This window comes from Squalius cephalus, assembly GCF_949319135.1.
Source record: "Squalius cephalus genome assembly, chromosome: 1".
Taxonomy (NCBI): domain Eukaryota; kingdom Metazoa; phylum Chordata; class Actinopteri; order Cypriniformes; family Leuciscidae; genus Squalius; species Squalius cephalus.
Window position 1 is genome coordinate 40,573,914 of NC_137122.1, and position 22,969 is coordinate 40,596,882.

The following is a 22,969-nucleotide window of genomic DNA, read 5'->3' on the forward strand; positions in this document are numbered from 1 at the left end:
TTTGACACTAGAGCTGTGACTTGCTTGCTGCAGGGTGTTTAGGTTGACCCCGATGGCTGACCTCCGCCTGCGCTGTGCGGGTGAGCGTGTGTGTGTGTGTGTGGGTCTCTCTGGGCTGATGTTTAGCCTGCAGTCTACACGCCTCCTGTGCATGGCTGAGGGTTAGCTATGGGGTCAGCATCTGAATACAACTGACTCAGGGTTACAATTATTGGCTAACCTAAGGGTGTGCATGCTAGTCTGTATATGAGGGTGACATTGTGATTGTGTTCCTTCATGTCCATTTGCGTTTTGCAAATTAGATACAAAAACAGGAGACAGGCAGAACGTTCAAGAGAAGTGCTCTGCATGCTTCTGCGTAAAAGGTTTCGGCTGACGTTTTATTCCACCCCAGTGAAGGAGTGTTCTCAATGCATGAATAAAAGTATGCATATGTTTATGAGTATCTGTGTCTTTATGAAGGGATAGCGTCACACAGATGAATAAGGTCAACTCAAACTTAATTAAAAAAATATGTATTAATCAGTATTTTTGTCTTACTTTCCAGAAAAAAATATTTAAACTGCCTTAAAACAAGATGTGGTTACATAAAATAAGGGGGCTTAACATCTCAGAGAATAATACCTTTTTTCTTATCACATTTGCAAAAAAATAAAGTATATATATATATATATATATATATATATATATATATATATATATATATATGCTTAAGAATGAAAAAACAATAACTTAATTATATATAATTATACACAATTTATTTATTGCATTTTTTTTTTCATTTATAAATATATGTAATTTTACTTTATTAAATGTATCTTGTTGTAAGCAATTAAATATATATTTTACTGCTAAAACTGAAGAAATAAATACTCGTTTATTGCATTTTTTCACCCCATATGTAGTATTATGGTAATTTCACAAATTTTTTGGACAGGGTTTCTTTAAAGTTTCTTGAATCATGATTTTCCATGAAAATTACACTTGAATATGCTAATAGTATCATGGTACAATGTATTCTTGTACTCCCAAAATAATGTTTGTATTGGTGGTTTCAAATATAAATTTGAATTCGACCATACAAGCTGCAATTTGATCCAAAACAGATGTACGGATCTTAAAATCACAAAGCTCTGACATCCATCCTAAGTTCTTGTTACGGAGTTCGTCGTCGGAGATCAGCTGAAGGCAGCCTATAGTGCGTGAGCGTGCTCTTCACAATGCTGATGTGACACACCTCACCCAGGGTGCCCGATCCACACTCGCACTGAATAAATTATGTAAGCAGCTTAACAATCCTCATTCTCACCTCATGGCACACATACATACGTTCGCTAGTGTTAACACAGCCTCGGCTGGGCTCCATCTTCACACCTCATCTGAACATGCAGAATGCTTCTAATGCGCGCAAATGACACAGCACTGCATCCCTGAACCCTGGATCATTGCTAATATCCCACCAAACTGTGTTTGAAACGGTCAAGGTCTGGTCATATCAACAAAATTCCAGTCAAAACCAAAACATTCAAACAGTCATGGAGTATCAGTTCAGAGATGCTTTCGTTTTTTATTCACTAAATGTTCGTTCCATCTTTGGTGTTGTGAAATTATGTCTCTCTTTGCCAGTCTTTAATTTTCCTTTTGAATTCAATCCTGTCACCTTTTCGAAGGGTTTGTGTTTTGTATTGACCCTGTTTCCACCCTTGAACTACATCCTACATCTGTTGAGCTCTATTATTAATAAATGTTCCAGATGTTCTATGTAGTGTTGAGGTTAAAGGAAGAGTTCAAACAAAAAAAAAAAGTATTTTTTTCACCCTGAGATCATTCAAAAATCCCTTTCTTTCAACCTCTCAGACATAATAAAAGATATCAGGCAACATGTTTGCCCTGCTCTTATACTGTAAAGAAATGATTCATGTGCTATATTCCAAATCTTTTGAAGTCATACAATATATCTTATGCATGGATAAGCAACTTCATTTGTGCAAATTTGGTCACAATCCGTTATGCGACACAAAAAATAATGACTTTTAACGTTCGCATTTAAAAAATATGCATTGCCGTTCAAAAGTTTGGGATCGGTAAGATTTTTTTTTTAAGAAGTCTCTTCTGCTCACCCAGGCTGCATTTATTTTGTCCAAAATAAAAATTGTGAAATATTATTATGATTTTAGACTTTTTAAAAAGTTTTTAAACTTTTGTCATTCCTGTGATGCAAAGCTGAATTTTCAGCATCATTACTCCAGTCTTCAGTGTCACATGATCCTTCAGAAAGCATTCTGATATGATGATTTGCTGCTCAAGTAACATTATTGATTATCAATGTTGAAAACAGTCGTGTACAGTTTTCTTAAGGATTCTAAGATGAATAGTATGTTCAAAAGAACAGCATTGATCTGAAATATTTTGCAGCATTATAAATGTCTTTACTGTAACTTTTGATCACTTTAATGCATCCTTGTTGAATAAAAGTATTGACTTCTTTCAAAGAAAAAAAATATATTGCTGACCCCAACTTTTAAACGGTAGTGTATAATGTTACAAAATGTTTCTTTTTCAGATAAATGCTGTTTGTTTGAACTTTCTATTCATCAAATAATCCTGGGAAAAAAAATGTACACAACTGTTTTTAACATTGATAATAATCAGAATGTTTCTTGAGCAGTAAATTGTCATATCAGAATGATTTCTGAAGGATCATGTGACACTGAAGACAGGAGTAATGATGCTGAAAATTCAGCTTTGCATCACAGGAATAAACTACATTTTAAAATATATTCAAACAGAAAACAATTATCTTAAATTGTAATAATATTTCACAATATAACTGTTTTTTTATTTATTTTTTATTAAATAAATGCAGCCTTGGTGAGAAAAACAGACTTCTTTCAAAAACATTAAAACAAATCTTACCAATCCCAAACTTTTGAACGGCAGTGTTTATATTCTGTACCTTTTCAAAGTTAGGTCACATGTCTTATGAACCACTGTTATGGTACTTTCATGTTGCCTTTTTTTTTTGTCATTTTTGGAGCTTGACAGCCCCTGGTTCACTTTTAGTATGGAAAAGAACAGACTAAAACTCTCCTTTTTTATTCCATGGACAAAAAAAAAGTCATACATTCTTGGAACTAGATATGTTTTTGGGTGAACTATCCCTTTAAGAAGACTCCTAGTCATAAACTCAGTATTACAGTCTTGAGCTGAGTATAATTTTCACTCTGCGAGCCTTAAAACCTGTCTATCTTTCGCAGCCCAAGTTATAAGAAATGAATGCAGCTGTACCGTAGGTCAATACGGGTCTTTGATCTCTGTGCTGACTTAAGCTCCATCCCTTCCATATGCCGTCCCCCCAAACAACCCCTCGTCTCTCCCAATCCGCTTTGCGCTAATACTGTTGTAAAGGGTAACCTTGGAGACGAAGGCAAATCATCCATCCCATAACTACCCTTTCAATCTCCCCCCAGCACCCCCTGGCCCACATTTCCCTTCCTCTTAAATGACAGTACAGTATGTGTGTCTTTCAGTATATTCTGTAATTTTCCAATGATCCTGTCCTCTCTTTCTGGTGTGTCATCATCTCTTTCCCCCTCTCTCCTCTTTGTTTGTCCTGTAGAAGGACGTTTGTTTTCCTGTGGGGAAGAGGAAAATCGACGCTGAAAGATGAGTTATTGATTGCAAAGCAGGGGTGCATGAGTGAGTGAGTGAAGGAAAGAAAGACAGGATGAGTGAGTACAATGACACAACAACAACAACAATCTAACTTCAGATGCACCATATTGCTCAAATCCATGCTTACACTCTAATGAAATATTATTAATAGTGCCTTTCAGCACTAATGTTAACATAAAAAGCATCCTGTGACTAGTGTTGCCAACGGCTTGACTAAAAATACTAGCAGAATATGTGTGAGACAGCTGAATTTACAGGTCTTTTGGTTCACACCTCTGTCAGATAAAAGATCATTTGAGGCGATGAGAAGATACAGCTGATCCTGCTTCAATATCTGATTTTAATAGACTATGTATCTTTTTTTTTTTTTTTTTGAAAAACAATAACAACCCTTTCTTTCTTCCAAATTATCTGGAATTAGGGGCGTCGAGAAACACGGTGAAAAAAGAATTAAAAACACTCCACTGCAGAAAAGACAGAACATCAGGTTACATCACAAATGTCACCACGGTCACTGTTGCTATCGGAGATAAGCTGTTTCCATGGCACTGAGGGGCTTGAGGATCTGTGTGCTCAGAGTTCAAAATCATTTTTCCGGGTATAGGCGTACAGAAATGCAGGGCGCGCATCAAAAACATTCTGTTCTTACCAACTCCATATACAGTACATGTGTTAAACCATCACAGATTGTCGAAATCATGTGCGCGTTTACACATGTTTACACACGTTCTCACGTAGGAGATCAGTTCTGTTCACATTTAAGATAGCGGCGCATTGTGGACATAGCCGACTCCTGTACAGATTGGCTGGGAATTAATTCAAGAAACATGAAAAATAAATGCACCTACAAATGGAGCCTTCATGCTCTGCTTTAATGGACTGCAGTCTTTAAAGAATAATTCAGACAAAAATGACAATTCTGTCATTACTTACTCACCCTTATGTCGTTCTAATACACAATACAAGAAAAATAAAGGTTCCCTTTTGGTGAAAAGTTCTTAACCATTTTTTTATAGTGCAAATTTTTAAAAAATATATTATGTAATATATTTTCTCTCCATGTTTCTTGACATCCATAATCTTAATAATTATTGTACTTATTATTAACAAGCTAAATTTCTAACGACTCCATTTGTGTTCCACGGGAAAAAAAGGATTCCAAAAATCGATGAAGACTTATTTATAGTAGTAATAACAACATATTTTATATTAACTATCACAATATTAATATTCATTTATTATTATTATTAATATTATACATAGGGTTTGATAGGTAATATTCTTTTTACCATGGGACGCATTATCATTTTTAATTCTTTTATTACAAAAATACATGAAATCAGGGTTTAGCCTAACCTTGGTACTTTTTCATAAACAAAAATGATACCAGACTAAAAAAAACTTAGGTGCATGGATGGTGTCCTTGTGTGCGACACAAAAAGAGGTTTTTGAAGAATCTAGTCTCTATTTCAGTGCACTTCTAATGAATAGAGACTGAAGCTTTCAAGCTTTAAAAATATCCCCTGTACTCAATGTGATAGTTTTGATTGATAAAAGAACTGAAATTCCCCGCTCCCCTTCACTCCATGCAAAAGCGTTACCAAACATTCATCAACATATCAGTAAACCATGACCATTTTAATTTCTGGGTAAACTTATCCTCCATTTAAACAGGCCATTTCAACAGGCTTCAGGAGATAAGTTGTGTTCAATTAAATTAGTGATATCAAAGCATATCTATTTATGGATTAAACCAAGAAAAGCCTTTAGGATGAGAGACACGCTGTGGAGCGGAAGAAGACGAATTCTGCATGTAAAAATACAGGTGATACCAGCAGCAGACACTAGTGCTGCCTTCATGTGCTCTGGAAAAGATGATATTTTCCACTTGTGAACTGGTATTTACCAGTGTGTTGTGTTCAAGTGCTTTTGTTGTCGTAATGTAGAACCCGCAAGGTCTGTGTCAGTATCTTTTTTATCTTTACAAAAAAAAACAAGAAACCGGAAATGTGGTGCTATTCTGATTATTAAAACATAATTAATCATTTTTAAAAAAATAAAACGACATAAAATTATTAAATATGAACCAAGGAATTTGCGGCGAAGTTGAAAATTGAGTGTTAACGCATTATATTATAATTGTTAAAGGGTTAGTTCACCCAAAAATGAAAATTCTGTCAGTAATTACTCACCCTCATGTTGTTCCAACCCCGTAAGACCTTCGTTCATCTTCGGAACACAAATTAAGATATTTTTGATTAAATCTGAGAGCTGATCACTCCTCCATGGGCTTCTAAGGGACTGAAACTTGCTGGCCCAGAAAAGTTATTAAAGAGATCGTTAATATAGTCCAAGTGACTCCAGTGGATCAATCTTAAGTTTATCAAGCGACGAGAATACTTTTTGTGCGCAAAAACAAACAAAAATAACGACTTTATTCCACTTTTCATTTCCTTCTCTCTGGGCCTCGTAGTGTTTTTGCGCAGCGCGTCTGTGTTACACGTCACCACGTAGGCTCACTATTGGTCGACGCTGATCATGTGTGTGATGCATGTGACGTACAACACTGACGCACTGCGCAAAAACACTACGTTAACTCACTCGAGGCCCAGAGAGAAGGAAATGAATAGTGGAATAAAGTCGTTATTTTTGTTTGTTTTTGCGCACAAAAAGTATTCTCGTCGCTTGATAAATTTAAGATTGAGCCACTGGAGTCACTTGGACTATATTAACGATCTCTTTAATAACTTTTCTGGGCCAGCAAGTTTCAGTCCCTTAGAAGCCTATGGAGGAGTGAGACAACTCTCAGATTTCATCAAAAATATCTTAATTTGTGTTCCGAAGATGAACGAAGGTCTTACGGGGTTGGAACAACATGAGGGTGAGTAATTACTGACAGAATTTTCATTTTTGGGTGAACTAACCCTTTAATGACACAACATTGTATAGGCTACAAAAACTATCCGCTAACAGTATTCACGACTCTCGCGTTGCTCTCCGCCATTTTGAAAAGGTCAAAGGTTATCTCATCTCGGCAACTCGTGCATCAAAATATTCTACGAGCTGCCCAGTGGAAAATACCACATGAGGGGGTGTTCATGTGCATTTTCCACGTCGGCTTTTGGTATTTACCATAATTACCATAGCACGTGAAGGCACCATAACACACACACACACACACACACCAGGACCTAAAATGAACAGTCGCCAAGTGCCAAATGTGGCCAGTACTGCATCGTCACGAAAGTTTAAGACTTGCCAATTTAAATATTCAAGAAGACGTGAACTCAGTTCGTTACTCATGCGCTGTGTGGGACGTTTTGTGTAGACACACATCCAAAGCACGCGCCCAGTAATCCACATCTCAGATAGCGCGAGAATACTGAATTGAGTCCTCTTCCACGTCCTCTTACGCTTGAACAGACATATTCAAACAAAATCACATCAAAATCCCCATCTTGGCAAGTGTCCTTGTCTTAACTGAACGTAAACACTTGAGAAATAAAACGCATGTAGGCAGTTCTGGATCAAGCCCAATCTCCTGGTCCTGCGAATCTCTTGCACGAGTTCACGCTTTCATTTTACGTGCTCTTTATACGCAGAAATGACCTTTTACATGCATCCGATACGCACTTTTTGCGTGCATATGATACGAAATACACCAACCAATTCTACCCAATGGGTAAATTCTGCGTACCAGATGCACATAAAAGATTACTTTTGCGTAGAGCACGCCAAATATATAAATACGCAGTGCCAGGAGATCGTGTTGATTGGAACCGTGCATTAAAGGGACAGTATCCTGATATTTCTGCTGCTGTCTGTGTTTTTAATGTTAATCAAAGAACAAAAGACAAAGAACAATTACTCACTGCTCTTGACTGAATAACTTTTGTAACTTTAATAAGGATTAATCTATGTTTCATGGATGGTAAAATATATATATATATATATATATATATATATATATATATATATATATATATTAGGCCCTGTACACACCTGTTGATGCCAGATCCAGTACCTGAGTTGGTTTACTGACATGGTTTTATTTACTGAGTGTTACACATCTCTCTCTCTCTCTCTCTCACACACACACACACACACACACACACGCGCGCACACACACACACACACACACACACACACACACACACACAGAGAGAGAGAGAGAGAGAGAGAGAGAGAGAGAGAGGGAGGTTAAGTCAATCAGGTTCAAATGAAGTCTGGTGGACATGCGGCGGGATTCTAATGAAACTGCATTATTTATAGAGTGATCTGACAGGGATGCCTCAGCCATTACACCCATAATGGCTCTTTTAGATATTGATGAATACTTGTCTATATTTGTATTCACGTGGGGAACCAATGTCACATCTCTCCGGTTACCCTGGATACCGGCGTCTCAAAATGGCCCAACAATAACACAGATAACAATGGCAGCACTGTTTAAAGGAAAGCAGACAGGAGGAGGAGGAGGAGGACTGAGGAGAGGAAGATCAACAGTGAGAGAAGAGATCGGAGGAGGAGGTGGAGGAGGAGTAAATACACAATTGGTGATCAGTGAAGTAGCATTAGCATTGTTCACACATCCCCAGCCAGCCTCATCTCTCCTTCTCCCCTCCCCTCCTCCCTCTCGCGGCCTCTCTTCCTTTCTTGCTGCAGCGTTACCATGGCGACCGAGAAATGTGGGAATACCTCTGTCCTTCAGAGAGAGGGAGCAAGAGGGAACGCGAGGCTCGGGAGAAAAGCGCGTGGGGGGTGAGAAACGGTTGAGGGGACCGTGAGCGAGAGAGATGCAAATAGACGCGGTCAGAGAAACGAGACCTGCCAACAGGCCGAAGAAGAACAGACGAAGTTGCGGGTCTCATCGCTCGCGCGCACGCAGATTCGCAGAAAGAGAGTTGGAAGCGATGACATTTTGAGGAGAGTCATCGGCGTGACTCACGTAGGACACATTTTCTGAGCCCCAAAGCGCTGCTGCTATTTGTTTATCTCCCGTCACATTTCTCACACTACCTCCTCATGCTATGGCGAGGCTGTCGTTACTATGACGACTGGCGGCCTAAAATAGTTAGCGCTCACCCCCTGCTTTCTCTGTGGCGCTGTTTTCTTCTCAGACATTCCCACCCCTCCAAACCTTCGCCGTACTGCTCACTTTACTGTGGGACGCAATTCCGGAGGGGCGCGCGCTTTCTCTCCCGTTCAGCCTCACTTTACCTTTCTCCTCCCTTCATCCCGTCTCTCCCTGCAAATATTGCGTTCAGATTCATTTTATTGGCAGCTTGAGTTTCCATGGCAACATCTTGAAACCATGGAAACTATTTGAACCGAGCCAAACGCTCTTTCAAAACTGCTGCATTCACCCCCCCCCCCCCCCATCCTCCCTCTCTCTCTCTCTCTCTCTCTCTCTCTCTCTCTCTCTCTCTCTCTCTCTCTCTCTCTCTGCACGTCTAGTCAGCCAGTGAATGTGTATGCATGATGCGAGTGAGGGTATAAATGAGCATGCGACTTGCATGTGAACGCTTGTTTCATCTACCTTGTACGTGCAAGCACATGCATGCAGAATCCACAGGTGCCACAATCGCGTCCCATGTGAACATACGCATGATAGGCTACAAGTGGAATTAGATTTAATATCATCAGGTGGGAAATGAGCAGTCATCCTTCTCTGAATGTGAACATTATCATCTAACAACATATGGCAGACATCGCACAGGTCAGAGTGGAAATTCAGTAGCTTCCTGCTTTAAAAAAAGAAAAAAGAAAGACATTTCTAGGGTGGTTTATGCTGGTAGAACAAGTTTCCGCTCTGCACTTGGGTGGACATTTATTCCAGGTTTAAATAGTTTCCAGGTTAAAGGCATGTGCATTTATCAGAACGATTAGGACGGTGATTAAGCAATCAATTATTATTATTTTTATTTTAATATAATTTTATTAAAACCGCATCATATTTCCCACAAAAAATAGTACCTACAATAATACAGTAACAAAAGCATTACTGTATTTATAATGATATTAATATTTTTATTTTATTTTTACTACTCTAACACTTTTCTAAAGCCAACAGATGTTCAGTAAACAGCACAGATGTAATTAGGTTCTCAGGCACTTTCCACCATTTTGAGCATCACTGTTATATTTTGTATTTTCCCCCTTTTTTTTGTACTATTAAATACTTTATATTGTTGTTTCAAACAAATATTTTCTTCATTTTTGAAGTCTCCCTGAAGAAGCCACCGTAGGATTTACACGCATGTGTTTACCAGTTCTCATTTTAACAATGTCCCAAAAGCCTGCAGCATGCATGAATGCAACCCTGTTTTTTTTGTGTGTGTGTGTGTGTGTGTGTGTGTGTGGACATCCCGCTCACTCCTGTTGTTAATTACCAATAAGTTCTGCTTGTGTTTCTGTTTCAGCTCAGTCTGGATGTCTAGCGTTCATACATTGTACAGTCTCTGGAAAGATGAGAGATCCAGTAATGACCTTTCCACCTCTCTGCTAATTAACATGTATGAACTCTTGCTCTTCAGCACTAATGATTAAGCATGAATGTGTACTTGCTCACACTGTCCCAGAGCAGCAGGATAATGGATGGGGAACAAGAATGTCCCAAGAGCAATGTGTTTTGTTCTAGGACGATTACACAACCGTGTCTGAACTAACTAAATTTGGATTTTATAACTTCAAATATGTTGGAATGAAATGCACAGTTTGGTAAAGATCTCAGTTTCAGATTCATTTCAGGAATACATGGCCTCTCGGCCCATAGTTACACAGGATCACAATAGCATGGCACATGCTCTTTTCTTCATTCCATGGTATATATACAGTGCCAATCTCCATGCATACTCCAAATCACAAACATGTGACACATCAATATAAACATCACCAACAAGAGCGAGATCACCCAAATATTTCTTACGCAGATCCACATACAAAGAACAATCATACAAGAAATGCTTCTCGTCTTCAATCACAGAGGTATTCTTAGTTAACTTACAAGTTACAGATTCTCTCTGCCACTTGTATATTACTCCATCTGCTTGTTTCTAGCTAAATGATGACCTGCTGAGCATCTGAACAGGAACAACGATCATACCAGCTGTATGTTATACACAGACGCAATGTAGCTCTCTTGTACCATCAAGGACTTGCATTGTGAATATATATTCAACTTATTGTTTTCTAGAACTGATGTGTACCATGCATTATGTGCTTTTTCTCTAAATCGCTGATTCAGAATAGATGTGAACGTTCTTAAATCAATGACACTTTGAGCCTCCTAGACACTTGAAAACCCATACAAATACAACAGAACTGTAATGCAGGAACATTTTCAATACACTTCACTAGCTGGTAAAGATCTCATTGAGTAATGAAGTGAAAAGTTGATTTGTGAATCTTGTCTTTTGTTAATAGGCTCACACCACTAATGGACTGCGCGCTGAGAAGATTCAGTGCAGATAAGCAGCTATATTTATTACTTCTTTTAAGAGAGAAATTGCAAATATAGATTTCTTTTTAACATCCCCGCATAGTATTTACTCGGTGGGATAGTGTTGAATGTTAAATAAATTTGTTTTGCTGTGAAAGACTGCCCAGTCATTCCAGATTAGCTTCAAAAGAGCATTAATAAATATTCTTAAATTATTTCCAAATAAGAAATAATCCAATTGCAGTAACTGATTAAAGGGTCGAGCAAACCATATGGCTGCATCCGAAATCTTAAAGGAAGGCATCGAGGCTCGTCCGAATCCAATGTTAGCTTCACTTCCTGTCTCCTGGTGGGATACTTTCATCTGATCGATTTTTGAAGGCAGCATAGATGTATCCTTCACTGCCTTAGAATGGAAAGCACAGGATTGTGGGATATCAGTTTGCTAAAAAAAATAAAGATGGCGTCTGAAAGTTGCAGTCAGCAGAGAATGTCTAATATGGCGTAGACGGGCTCTGCAGTCAGTTTGTGTGTAAATGTAAATTTTTTACCATCGTTTTCACTTCTGATGTCATTTCTAGTGAGAAATTAATTAAACATTCGCTTAGTGGTCACCAAAGATCATGCTATTTTGCTGTAGATCATTAAACCGTTACGTGGGCTCAGAAGTCTGTTCGAAATCAGTTTCATGAGGTACCTTTGTGCGCAAACAAGTCAGCTGCCTAAGCTTTCGGACGCAGCCCCTGTTAATCTAGAAGTGTAACAAGCAAGTGACAAACTTGTATACATTTGTTAATGTTTTTAATTTGAGAAGATCCAAATAAATCAATCTTTTAAATCAATTTTTTGAAAATAATGAATTCACCCTATTGAAATGTTTTAATGCTTTTTTGAGCTATGTCTATTTTGGATTATGTTGTATTTTATTTTCAGGGCTCAACAGACCCTCTATACTGTCAGCATAAAGAGATGTAATCAATCTATTATAATGTTTAATTCAACTATGATGCCAGGCTGAGGGTCTCCATAGTCCTTTTTAATCTAAAGCAGTGATGGAAGTAGTGCAACAGACACATCTTCATCTGACATGTAATGACACATTTGTTTGTGAGTGAGTGGAATTGCTAAAACCAAAATAGACTCTCACAGCTGTAGTTGGTCTTTTTAAAAGGGGTAACCAATCATAGTCTTCAAAACAGCCATGAGATAATGCATGAGTGGAAAGATGCACATGCTTCTCTTTCTAACACACTGCCAGCATTTACAGCACAGTCCACATTTATAAATGGTCCATGAGAGCTGAAGAAATGTATTGCTCAGTGTAACGTGCTGAGATCAGTGAATGTTTGATCAAGAAAGCCAACCGTGTTTACTGGGACAAAAGTGAGCCAGAGACACTCATAAAGGATGTTAACTTGATGTTCTCTGTTTTCAGAGGTGGGGCCTCGGATTGGTAGCACACTGCAAGTTTGCTGATCATGGCTGCATTCAAAACGGGAAAGCACTGGGAATATCTATTCTAATTGGCTGAATTGACAGACTTTCCAGGAGTCAAGACACACAGGCTATTTCATCGTCTTTATTAAAACGAAATCATGTTTACAGGTACCGGCTTGAGCACTTTTGAAAATCAATTAGTGGATCAGTGGATTTGCCAAAGTGTCTTTTGTTTGTAGCACATTAACTAGATCAGCAGTTCCCAACACTGGTCCTGCGATGTGTTCCACTCCAAATTTGTATGCCCTTCACTCGCAAACTTCCCTCCGTCTCGTTCACTCGGATGTGTGTCATTTCTTACGTTGCATGAGTTCCCACAACTGGCAGTACTCGTGCATAAGGTTTAAATGGAACGCACTAAGCCCTTGATCACTTGGAATTCACTATGGAGCTAAACCCCTTTTTTACTTGTGAATTTGTTTTATGCACCATTCTATATGCATATAAGTTGTTGGAGAAAATATATAAAATCCTATAGGTATATGAGCTGTCAGAGAAAAATAAAATGACACAAATGGGAAAAAAAAATTCAATAGTATAAACTTTGACTGCAACATAACGTAGCTACAAGTATTATGCGATTAAATCTCAACATAATGAATATATTATGCACTATTATGCGATTGATTCTCAAAATAATGAATATATCATACACTTCAGTTAAGCGCGGTCTGCTGTGACGTCACAATCAAGTTGAATTGTGGGATATAGAGCTGCTTGAAGTGTATATCATAGTAGTCAGTTTTGAATTTTGTTAGGTTATATATATACAGTGCCCTCCACAATTATTGAAACCCCTGGTAAATATGATCAAAATTGGCTGTAAAAAATAAATCTGCATCGATTATCCTTGTGATCTTTCATTCAAAAAATGTGCAAAATTCTAACCTTTCATTGAAGTAAAAGAATTGAAAGTGGGGGGAAAATCACATTATGAAATAATGTTTTTCTCCAAAACACGTTGGCCACAATTATTGAAACCCTTTTATTAAATACTTTCTGCAACCTCCATTTGCCAAGATAACAGCTCTGAGTCTTCTCCTATAATGCCTGATGAGTTTGGAGAATAACTGACAAGAGATCAGAGACCATTCCTCCACACAGAATCTCTCCAGATCCTTCAGATTCCCAGATCCATGTTTGTGCTTCTTCTCTTCAGTTCAGCCCACTCATCAGGTCAGGGAACTGGGATGGTCATGGCAGAAGCTTCATTTTGTGCTCCACAACAAATTTTTGTTTTGATTTTGATGTTTGTTTTGGATCGTTGTCCTGATGGAAGATCCAACCACGGCCCATTATAAGATTTCTAGCAGAAGGCGTCAGGTTTTGATTTTTTATCTGTTGATATTTGATAGAATCCACAATGCCATGTATCTGAACAAGAAGTCCAGGACCTCCAGCAGAAAAATATGCCCACAACATTAAAGATCCAATGGTATATTAAATTGTACACATGGGGTACTTTTTATCCTTGTGTTCACCAAACCCATCTACTGTGTTTGCTGCCAAAAAGCTCTGTTTTAGTCTCATCTGACCACAGAACCCTGTGTTGTTTGAAGATCCAGTCGTGTCTGACAATTAAATTTGCTGGAATTTGTTTTTGGATGAGCGAGGAGGTTTTTTTTTAAACCCTCCCAAACAACATGTGGGGATGTAGGGGTTGTTTGATAATTTTTTTTTTAGGCTTTCTGACCCTAAGACTCAACTAATCTCTGCAATTCTCCATCTGTGATCCTTGGAGAGTCTTTGGCCACTCAAACTTTCATCCTCGCCGTGCATTAAGACAGTATAGACACACGTCCTCTTCCTGGCAGATTCATAACATCTTTAGTTGGTTATAACTTCTTAATTATTGCCCTGATGGTCAAAATGGGGATTTTCAATTCTTTAGCGATTGTCTTACAGCCACTTTCTAGTTTGTGATGCTCAACAATCTTTTGCTTCGCATCAGAACTGTATTCTGTGGTTTTACTCATTGTGATGGATGATTAAGGGGATTTGGCCTTTGTGTTTCCTCATATTTAAACTCCTGTGAAACAAGAAGTCATAGCTGGACAGTTTCATGTTCCTAGTCACCCTGGTGTGCTAAAAAAGGTAAATATTAATGGGAATATACTTCAGAGATATTTTACTCGTAAAAAATTCTAGGGGTTTCAATAATTGTGGCCAACGTGTTTTGGAGAAAAACATTTATTTCATAATGTGATTTCCCCCCACTTTCAATTCTTTTACTTCAATGAAAGGTTAGAATTTTGCACATTTTTTGAATGAAAGATCACAAGGATAATCGATGCAGATTTATTTTTTACAGCCAATTTTGATCATATTTACCAGGGGTTTCAATAATTGTGGAGGGCACTGTATTTCTATCATGACAACTCTGACAAGATTTTTAGCATGGTAATGGATATGGCAATGTTAATGTATTTGGTCTTGGCGGAAAGGATCTGCTACTCTGCTGCTGAATTGCTGCTGTTGATTATTTCTGCTGCTGCAGAGCAAGTACAGAAACTTGCTACTGCCAACACATACGCCAGTACGCTGCTGCAAGTAAGACATAGTGCTGCTGCACAAATACCATATTTCAGTAACCCATAGCAGATCTATACAGGTGGAGATGGGGAAGGTGGAGGGTTTTAGAGGAACTCTGAAGCACTGCAACTGCTATAGTGAATGTAACCAGCCATTTAAATGTGTTGATCAAGAAGCTCATTGGCTGCAGATGCAACATGGATCAATCAGCTTGTGCCAAGTAGTTAACGCTGTAATTATCATTAGCTTGCATTAATGACCCATCAGTCTGTGCCATCTACAGTTTCATGACAGAACTATGTATTTCTAGGAAGAGTTGTATTGATTTTTGTTTGTTTACTTCTACCTTTTGGTAGTAAGTTATCCACTAAGTAAGTTATCCAATGCTGACAGAATTAAATATTGTTTAAATATAAGTTTACAAGTTTTCTAAGTTTATTATAAGTAAACTTATATTTATAAGATATAAGATAATAATGTAATATAGAAGCAACATTAAGTTTCTTCTTAAATATGTGTTATTCATTATTCAGAAAGTTCATAATTCCTGGAGGGAAATAAATAAATAAGTAATTATAAACAACTACTGGTTACTTTTTGGCACTTTACTTCTTAGAGCACTAGACTTGCTTGAGGTGACCGTGAGCCACTGACTTGACTTGTCTTGCTGGATTGATTGTGTTCCCTGCAAACCTAAGGACTTGAGACTTGCTTGTGACTTGCATATGTGCGACTCACTCCCACCTCTGTTTTCCCCACTGTGCCTGTGAGTGTGGATCTAAATTGGGTTCTGAGTCCCAGCATGATGCCGGCTGAAAATGAGGATGTGTTTGCCTGTCTCAGAGACATTCAAAGTTTTCTTTTTGTCTCTTAAAGCTGAGATAACAGAAGTTATTTTATGATTGTTCTGTTAAGACCAAGTCAGTGTACAATGCTGCCATCTCAAGAAAACAGAAATATAGATGATCCTCAGTGCATAAACAAACTTTTAGGTTGTAGAATTTGATCTTCCTTATAATCTATGGGGTAAATTAACCGTAAATTGGATGTCAAGTCACTTGAGAGTAAAAATGTGCTTATGTGGTTATCTATTATCTTACAAAATAAAGAGTTATTTCAGTGAGCTCTGGGGTCCAAAGGATGTCAATGGATAACCATCAACAGCATATTTTCCCAACACACCTCTCTGTCTTAAGGCTTCCAGAGTTTGTTGTCTTTGTTCTCTACCATTTTCATCCAGAAATAAAAGGCTTTTTCCATCTTTCCCACAGCCACTAAACTGTAATTAGCGTAATTCTTTTAATTAAAAGACCTCAGAGCCTTTTTAGACAGTCTGTGATAGCAGATGAGCCCACACACCTACAGCAGAAGTGTCACTGACAATTAGCCAAACAGGGCAAAACCATGCAGTCTCCACAATTTGACGGCACTCAGATGGAAATTAAGAGGAATTTCATACAGCGGGTTGGCGAAGCCTTTTCAATGGACCGATAAAAAATGACAGCCTTGCTCTATGTTAAATTTTAGATGTCTATAAGCTTAAAGTAACATTTCATGTATACCCAGTCAGTCTGTATTACTCTGAAATTAAAGGTGCCGTTCTTCGTGATCCCATGTTTCAAACTTTAGTTAGTGTGTAATGTTGCTGTTAGAGCATAAATAATATCTGTAAAATTATAAAGCTCAAAGTTCAATGCCAAGCGAGATATTTTATTTAACAGAAGTCGCCTACAGTGAACGGCTTGTTTGGACTACATCCCTCTACTTCCTTCTTTAATGACGTCAGTAGAACAGTTTTTTGACTAACCTCCGCCCACAGGAATGCTCCCTCAACTCTACCGAAATTCGTGTATGTACTTGCGCACTTCAAGAACTTACTGTGTTTACTCAGCTCTTACGGTGATTTTCTGAAGTAAAACTGACGCTTCATCTTTTGTGTGATGTACAATAAACTTTATTAAACTCATCAGTATATGTTTGATCATCATTCAGACAGCAGACTTGTAGGCTATTAATAAATAATGGATACATACAAGCAAATACGTTATAATAACCGTAATTAAACTACTAAACTATACCTGTTTCATCTCTATACAGCACTCTGACTCTGTAGGCATTATTGTCCGACTCGAAATGAACACTGTTACTGAGAGTTTCTGATATTATCATCCTTCCGTGAGATGAAATTGTCCTGACAGACTGAGCGCGAGCTCATGAAGCTCCGCCCCCTGGGTCGTCCAGCAGCAGCTTATTTGCATTTAAAGGGCACACACTAAAACAGCGTGTTTTTCTGTGACCCAAAAAATGACAATTTAAACATGCTGTAAAAAATGATCTGTTGGGTATTTTGAGCTGAAACTTCACATACACACTCTGGGGACATCAGAGACTTATTTTACATCTTGTGAAAAGGGGCATAATACGGGACCTTTAAATGAAGACTTATTTATGAGTACACTCAATCTGATAAAGTTTGCTCATTACACTGGTCATGAACAGAACAGCAGAGAGGATACAACATCACCACGCAGCAACCATCAAATATGTGGAAATTGTGTATTTACGCGTGTCGTAAATACAATCGTAACTATTTAATACTTTGTTGAATTGGTGGCTAAAGATGCAGTCATATTTACAGTTGCTGTACAAAATTTCACAGGCGAAAGTCATTCGAATAGGAATCTGCACATTTGGAAGCTTTGAGTGAAGGCGAAAAAATTCCCCTCACAGATTTCGCTGAAATTTTTTATGCGAATTCGCCGCCGTGACCACCGGAAAGCTGCTTGGTTTGAAAGTGAATTCTGTATTAGCTGTGCTTCATACATCTCTACACTATTGACAATGGACATTTTTTAATTTCACTCATGTGAATGTAACTTTAATTCGTATGATTTTCGTTTTCGTATGATACTGTATGCTTTATGCCCTACTGATTAGGTTCAGGAAAGGTGTGAAGGGTGAAGCTTTATCCTTACTTTTTTTTCGAAAATATCACACATTTCTGAACAAATCACAGTATGAATTCACAGGAAAACACAGTTTTCTTATAAGATTGAGTTGGTGTGTCCATATTTGACTACAGCTCGCGTGAGACCGTTAAGAACAATTCGGTACATGCAAATGCAACACTCAAAAATTATTGTGATTTTAACTGTAAAATACTGTAAAAATGCTATGGTAAAAAAACAGTTAATTGGTTAAGATTAAGTTTCCTTACATACAGTGAATAACTATAATTGATCTAATATTACATTTAATGTAATTTTACAGAAAAATACTGTTAAATTGAGTTTTTGGATTGTATATTTAGTCATTGTATCATGTACAGTGAAAAAAACGTAAATTGCCATTCCCAGAATTCCCTGCGTGACACTTATTTTGCTTTATTTTCGTTGAAATAACATTCTTATTTTTTTCTTATCAGTTATGTACAACAAGGTTTTATGTTACATATAATGTTGTTAAATTAATATTTATTGCTTTACTTTAGTGTCATGTGTGTTACCATGATGGTGTTTTGTGTTTGTGTGAATGACACTGTGCGTGTTTTATAGCCTATTTACCTTCTCAGTTTGTGGAAAAGCTATGCTTGTGATGATCTTTGATTCATCGGGTAACTTTCTCATCACCACCTGTTTTTGGTGGTTGTCTGTGTATTAAAACATATAGCACTTCAGTAGGTAGGTTTATTAATATTATATCAGTTAAATACGCTTTTTTTACTGTAAATCTAAGATAAATCTGTAAATGTTACTACCATATTTTTTACGGTAAAGTTCTGGCAACCACAGCTGCCGGGTTTTTTTACTGTAAATTTCACTGAATTTTTACAGTGAAGAATATCTGTCTGTGTGCGATTGTTTGCCATAAATGAGGTTATGAGGTGGATAATGTTACAGTTTCACTCCTCTGCCTTCCCAAGTTTCTATACTGTAATTACATGCATGAAAATCTCCCTCTGTTCTCTCTCTCTCTCTCTCTCTCTCTCTCTCTCTCTCTCTCTCTCTCTCTCTCTCTCATGGAATGCATGCATAATTACTTGCATAATTATAGTTCTATCCATTCTGCCATTATGGTTTTGTCTTGCTCACCGTAGCTCTCTCTTTCTCTATTTCGCTCAGACTAAGAAACATATCGTATAGGCTGTTGTATCGCTATGGTTATCGAGCGGCTCACAGTGCCTCTCCTGAGCACTGTCGAAATGGAGTATGTAAGAGGCCCTGCTGAGAAAAAGTGGCACACACTGCCTACTTGTACACACTTGTACACAGTCCTTGTGCTCTGAAGTTAACAGAGCTTGGTAAGATAGACACAACTTTGTCAACTTTCCCCATTTAATTTTTATGGAGAGAATGTGAATGTGACGTCCCAGCAGGTACAATCAGCAAGACTGATTAGAATGTCACTGATGAGGGAGTAACAGAACATGGAAAATATAGTTGGCCAATATAGTGTTGGAGGTTTCACGCTTATGCGCGGCCTGGTGGCCAATCTTCACTGATTTCATATTCCATCAGTAAAAGCGGAGTGTGCAGGTTGAATTAGCAGAGCAATAGCACACGCTGTACATAAAATATTGCAATCCACACAACATAATGGGAGACATATCAGAATTCAGAAGAGGACAAATTGTTGGTGCTCGTCTCGCTGGCTCATCTGTGATTTGTGGTGTATCGAGAGCTATGGTATTCAGGGTAATGTCGGCATACCACCATGTAGGATGAACCCCATCCAACAGGAGTGACTGTCGACACAAGAGGAAGCTGTCTGAAAGGGATGTCCAGGTACTAACTCGGATTGTATAAAAAAAACACAGCTGGGCCACAACTCAATGCAGAATTAAATGCGCACATCAGCTCTCCCGTTTCCACCAAAACTGTAAGTCGGGAGTCAGTATTCATGCTCAGGCTGCTATAGCCAAAACTTTGGTTACTCGTGCCGAGGTCAAATGTCGGTTTCAATGGTGCCAACAGTGCAAGTCTTGGGATGTGGACAATGTGAAACATGTATTGTTCTCTGATGAGTCCACCTTTACTGTCTTTCCCACATCCATGGGAGTTACACAGTGTGGCGAAGCCCCAAAAAGGCTTAACACTCGGACTGCAGAGTGAAGCACGGCGGTGAAAATCGAGTATCAGCATTATTATGCACCAATACACACAACAAGACGTGAAGTTGAACATCTCCCAGCGAGACAGAAAACGTTTTCCTCCACCTGAATCACATAGTTATCTGCACTGTTCTGGAAGAGGAATGGCTCAAAGTCCCACTGGCCACTGTGCAGGACTTGTATCTCTCATTCCCTAGAGACGAATTGCTGCTGTATGTTGGCCACAAAAGGAGGCCCTACACCATACTGACAAATTGTGGTCTAAAACCAGGTGTTTCAGTTTCATTGACCAACAGTGTATGTTTACACTGAAAAATACCCAAAATTATGCACTTTATTGGAGGCTATCAGACTCCAATGGATGACAAAATAATCTTTAAAAAAATCATAAACTAGATGGTTTAGTACATAGTTCATAACTTGTATGTAATTTGGGACACAAGAAGCTAAAAGATCATTTAGATAGAAAAGGGAGCAAAATATCTAAACAAAAAGATTAAAAATGCAACAAAAACAATTTTTTAAAAATTATTTTAGTAGAATAGATGTGTTTATTAGGAGGAACAGTCAACATAAATGGCTTAATAAACACTAAATAATGTCTTCTTGATGGAAACCTAAAAATGCAAAAAATATGTGTGAGAGGGTTAAGTAGCCTAATAGCAATGTAATAGAAAATATTAAAACAGTATCCTCTTAAATTCAATGCGTTTTCATTTCGACTTTCCTCGCTTTATGTGATCACTGACTGTACGTATTTTCACATGTGAAAGATTGCGCATGTCTGTTGATGCTCAGTCTTATCATCACATCACACATTCTCAGCAAAGAGAAAGGCATGTAACACAGCGAGTGAGCCTTTAGTTGTAGAACCCCAAATGCTGTAGACTACTGTCAGCAAATTATTACAGCAAATCATTTGAATGTCCAGAAGCGATAGAGTAAGTTAGGTGCGCTATCTGCTGGTCACTTCGAGAAGATTTAGTTAGTTTCGGTTGTTAGTTCAAAAACTTTCAAACTCAACGGTCTCCGCTTGTGTCCTCCTATAATAACGTGCGTGTTGTTTTCCTTACAAAATTCATTTAATGTCTTTATGTTGCTGTTGAATACTGTTAAATTCTAATAGTTATTTTCTCAATTATTAAGCCTACCTTCTGCCGCACGGGTCATGGATTCAGAAACATTGTCCTGGATCGAGTGAACATCGGCGGACAGCAGATTCTCCCAGCGGAGCTGCGGTGGTGTTTGTTTTACTGGTGTGTAAATTAGCCATAATTCGTTTGCTCAGTAATGACGTGGGAGAGAGCTAATTGGGGCAGTGTTGATGGGTGCGTAAATGAGTCTCTAGTGTGATATGCTAATGAGACCCTGATTCTCCAACTCTTCTGGATCAGCCAGCAGACATAGGGTATGAATGATATAATTGTCACAAACCTATAAACAAACATTAATATGGTGTCTTTTACTTTAAATTTACTATAAAAGCATTAACATTTTTTAAGTTGTTTTCATATGCTTTTATTTCAAGCAATTTAACTTGACATACAGACAAAGCATACTTGGAGAAGGAAAAAAACCCTACTTTATCACACTATATTAGTCTGATTACACTAACACAAAACAGTACAGGGATTACCATAGTTGTTTGGTGTTTTTAAGTGGCATGTAAATACCAAGGTAAATGAGTAAGGGATATCCTTGAGTAGGCCTAACATCACAGTAGTTTTTGTTAGTCATAATGAAAAAGGCAGAGAAAGGACAACATTGTAACAATTTTGTTCTAATTTTAGTTCAAATTTTGATTGCTTTTCGACACTCTCATGGTGTCTATATCCCTCTTTTACAGCCATCTTTAGGGTATCTTCATGCTTGTGCGTTCACTTCTTCACTTCCTCCTTTTCTGTTACAACTAAACAGGAAAAACAGAAAGTATTACATTTGGAAATAATTTTTATCTACTAACTAAATTGAGTTGTTTTAAATAGTGAGAGTGAGTTTAGGCATCTCAACATTATAATCTACAGTATGACAAAATTGGGATTTGTTAAAAATTACATCTATCAGTGTTATTAAATTATAAGTGTTTTAGGACAGGCAAAGGTAATTGAAATGTAAAAATAGGGGAAATAATATCCACCATCAACATCATGCTTTCTAAAACATTGTTATAGTCAGTGTTGCACACTGGATAGGCTGGAGGCTTTTGGCCGTACCTCGAACTTCCAGCTTGCACTCCACTTCATCTGTTCCTAGGTCATTGATAGCTCTGCATGTATACTTCCCTCCATCAAACAAGCTGGGTTTACGGATGTTTAAAGTCAGCACACCCTGATTATTCTGCATGATAAACTTTGGATCCTCTCCAATAATCATCTTATTTTTCATCCATATAATCTTTGGCTGGGAGGAGAACAACAGAGAATGAGAAAGAGAGAACAATGTTGCTTAAAATGGCTCAAAACAACTGCACGGGTAATTGCCATTGGTTTATATAGTCACGCAATACACTAACACATACTTTCGGGAACCCACGGACAGCACAGCTGATGGCAGCGCTGTAACCTGCGACGACGGACCTGTCCACGAGAGGTGTGATGAATTTAGGAGAGCTGGTCATATCTTTTTCCTTGTAGGGTTGTGCTTTATTCTTAAGACCTAAGAGAAAGAGGCAGGAAGAGGATTACACATTACATATATCGCTTCAGCAGAGACAC

At 38.0% G+C, this 22,969-nt stretch overlaps 1 protein-coding gene across 4 annotated transcripts in view; it reads right to left on the reverse strand.

The window, feature by feature from the left end:
• Positions 1-20,791: 20,791 nt before the first annotated feature.
• Positions 20,792-22,969, reverse strand: part of mybpc2a (myosin binding protein Ca) — a 35,574-nt gene continuing 33,396 nt past the window's right edge. For all 4 annotated transcript variants that reach the window (XM_079868824.1, XM_079868823.1, XM_079868822.1 and 1 more), the window contains 3 exons: positions 22,774-22,910; positions 22,469-22,655; positions 20,792-22,164 (listed from right to left, as the gene is read on the reverse strand). In XM_079868824.1, coding sequence (XP_079724950.1) covers positions 22,133-22,164; positions 22,469-22,655; positions 22,774-22,910 — 356 coding nt within the window. In that variant the 3' untranslated portion in view covers positions 20,792-22,132. The remainder of the gene's footprint in view (positions 22,165-22,468; positions 22,656-22,773; positions 22,911-22,969) is intronic.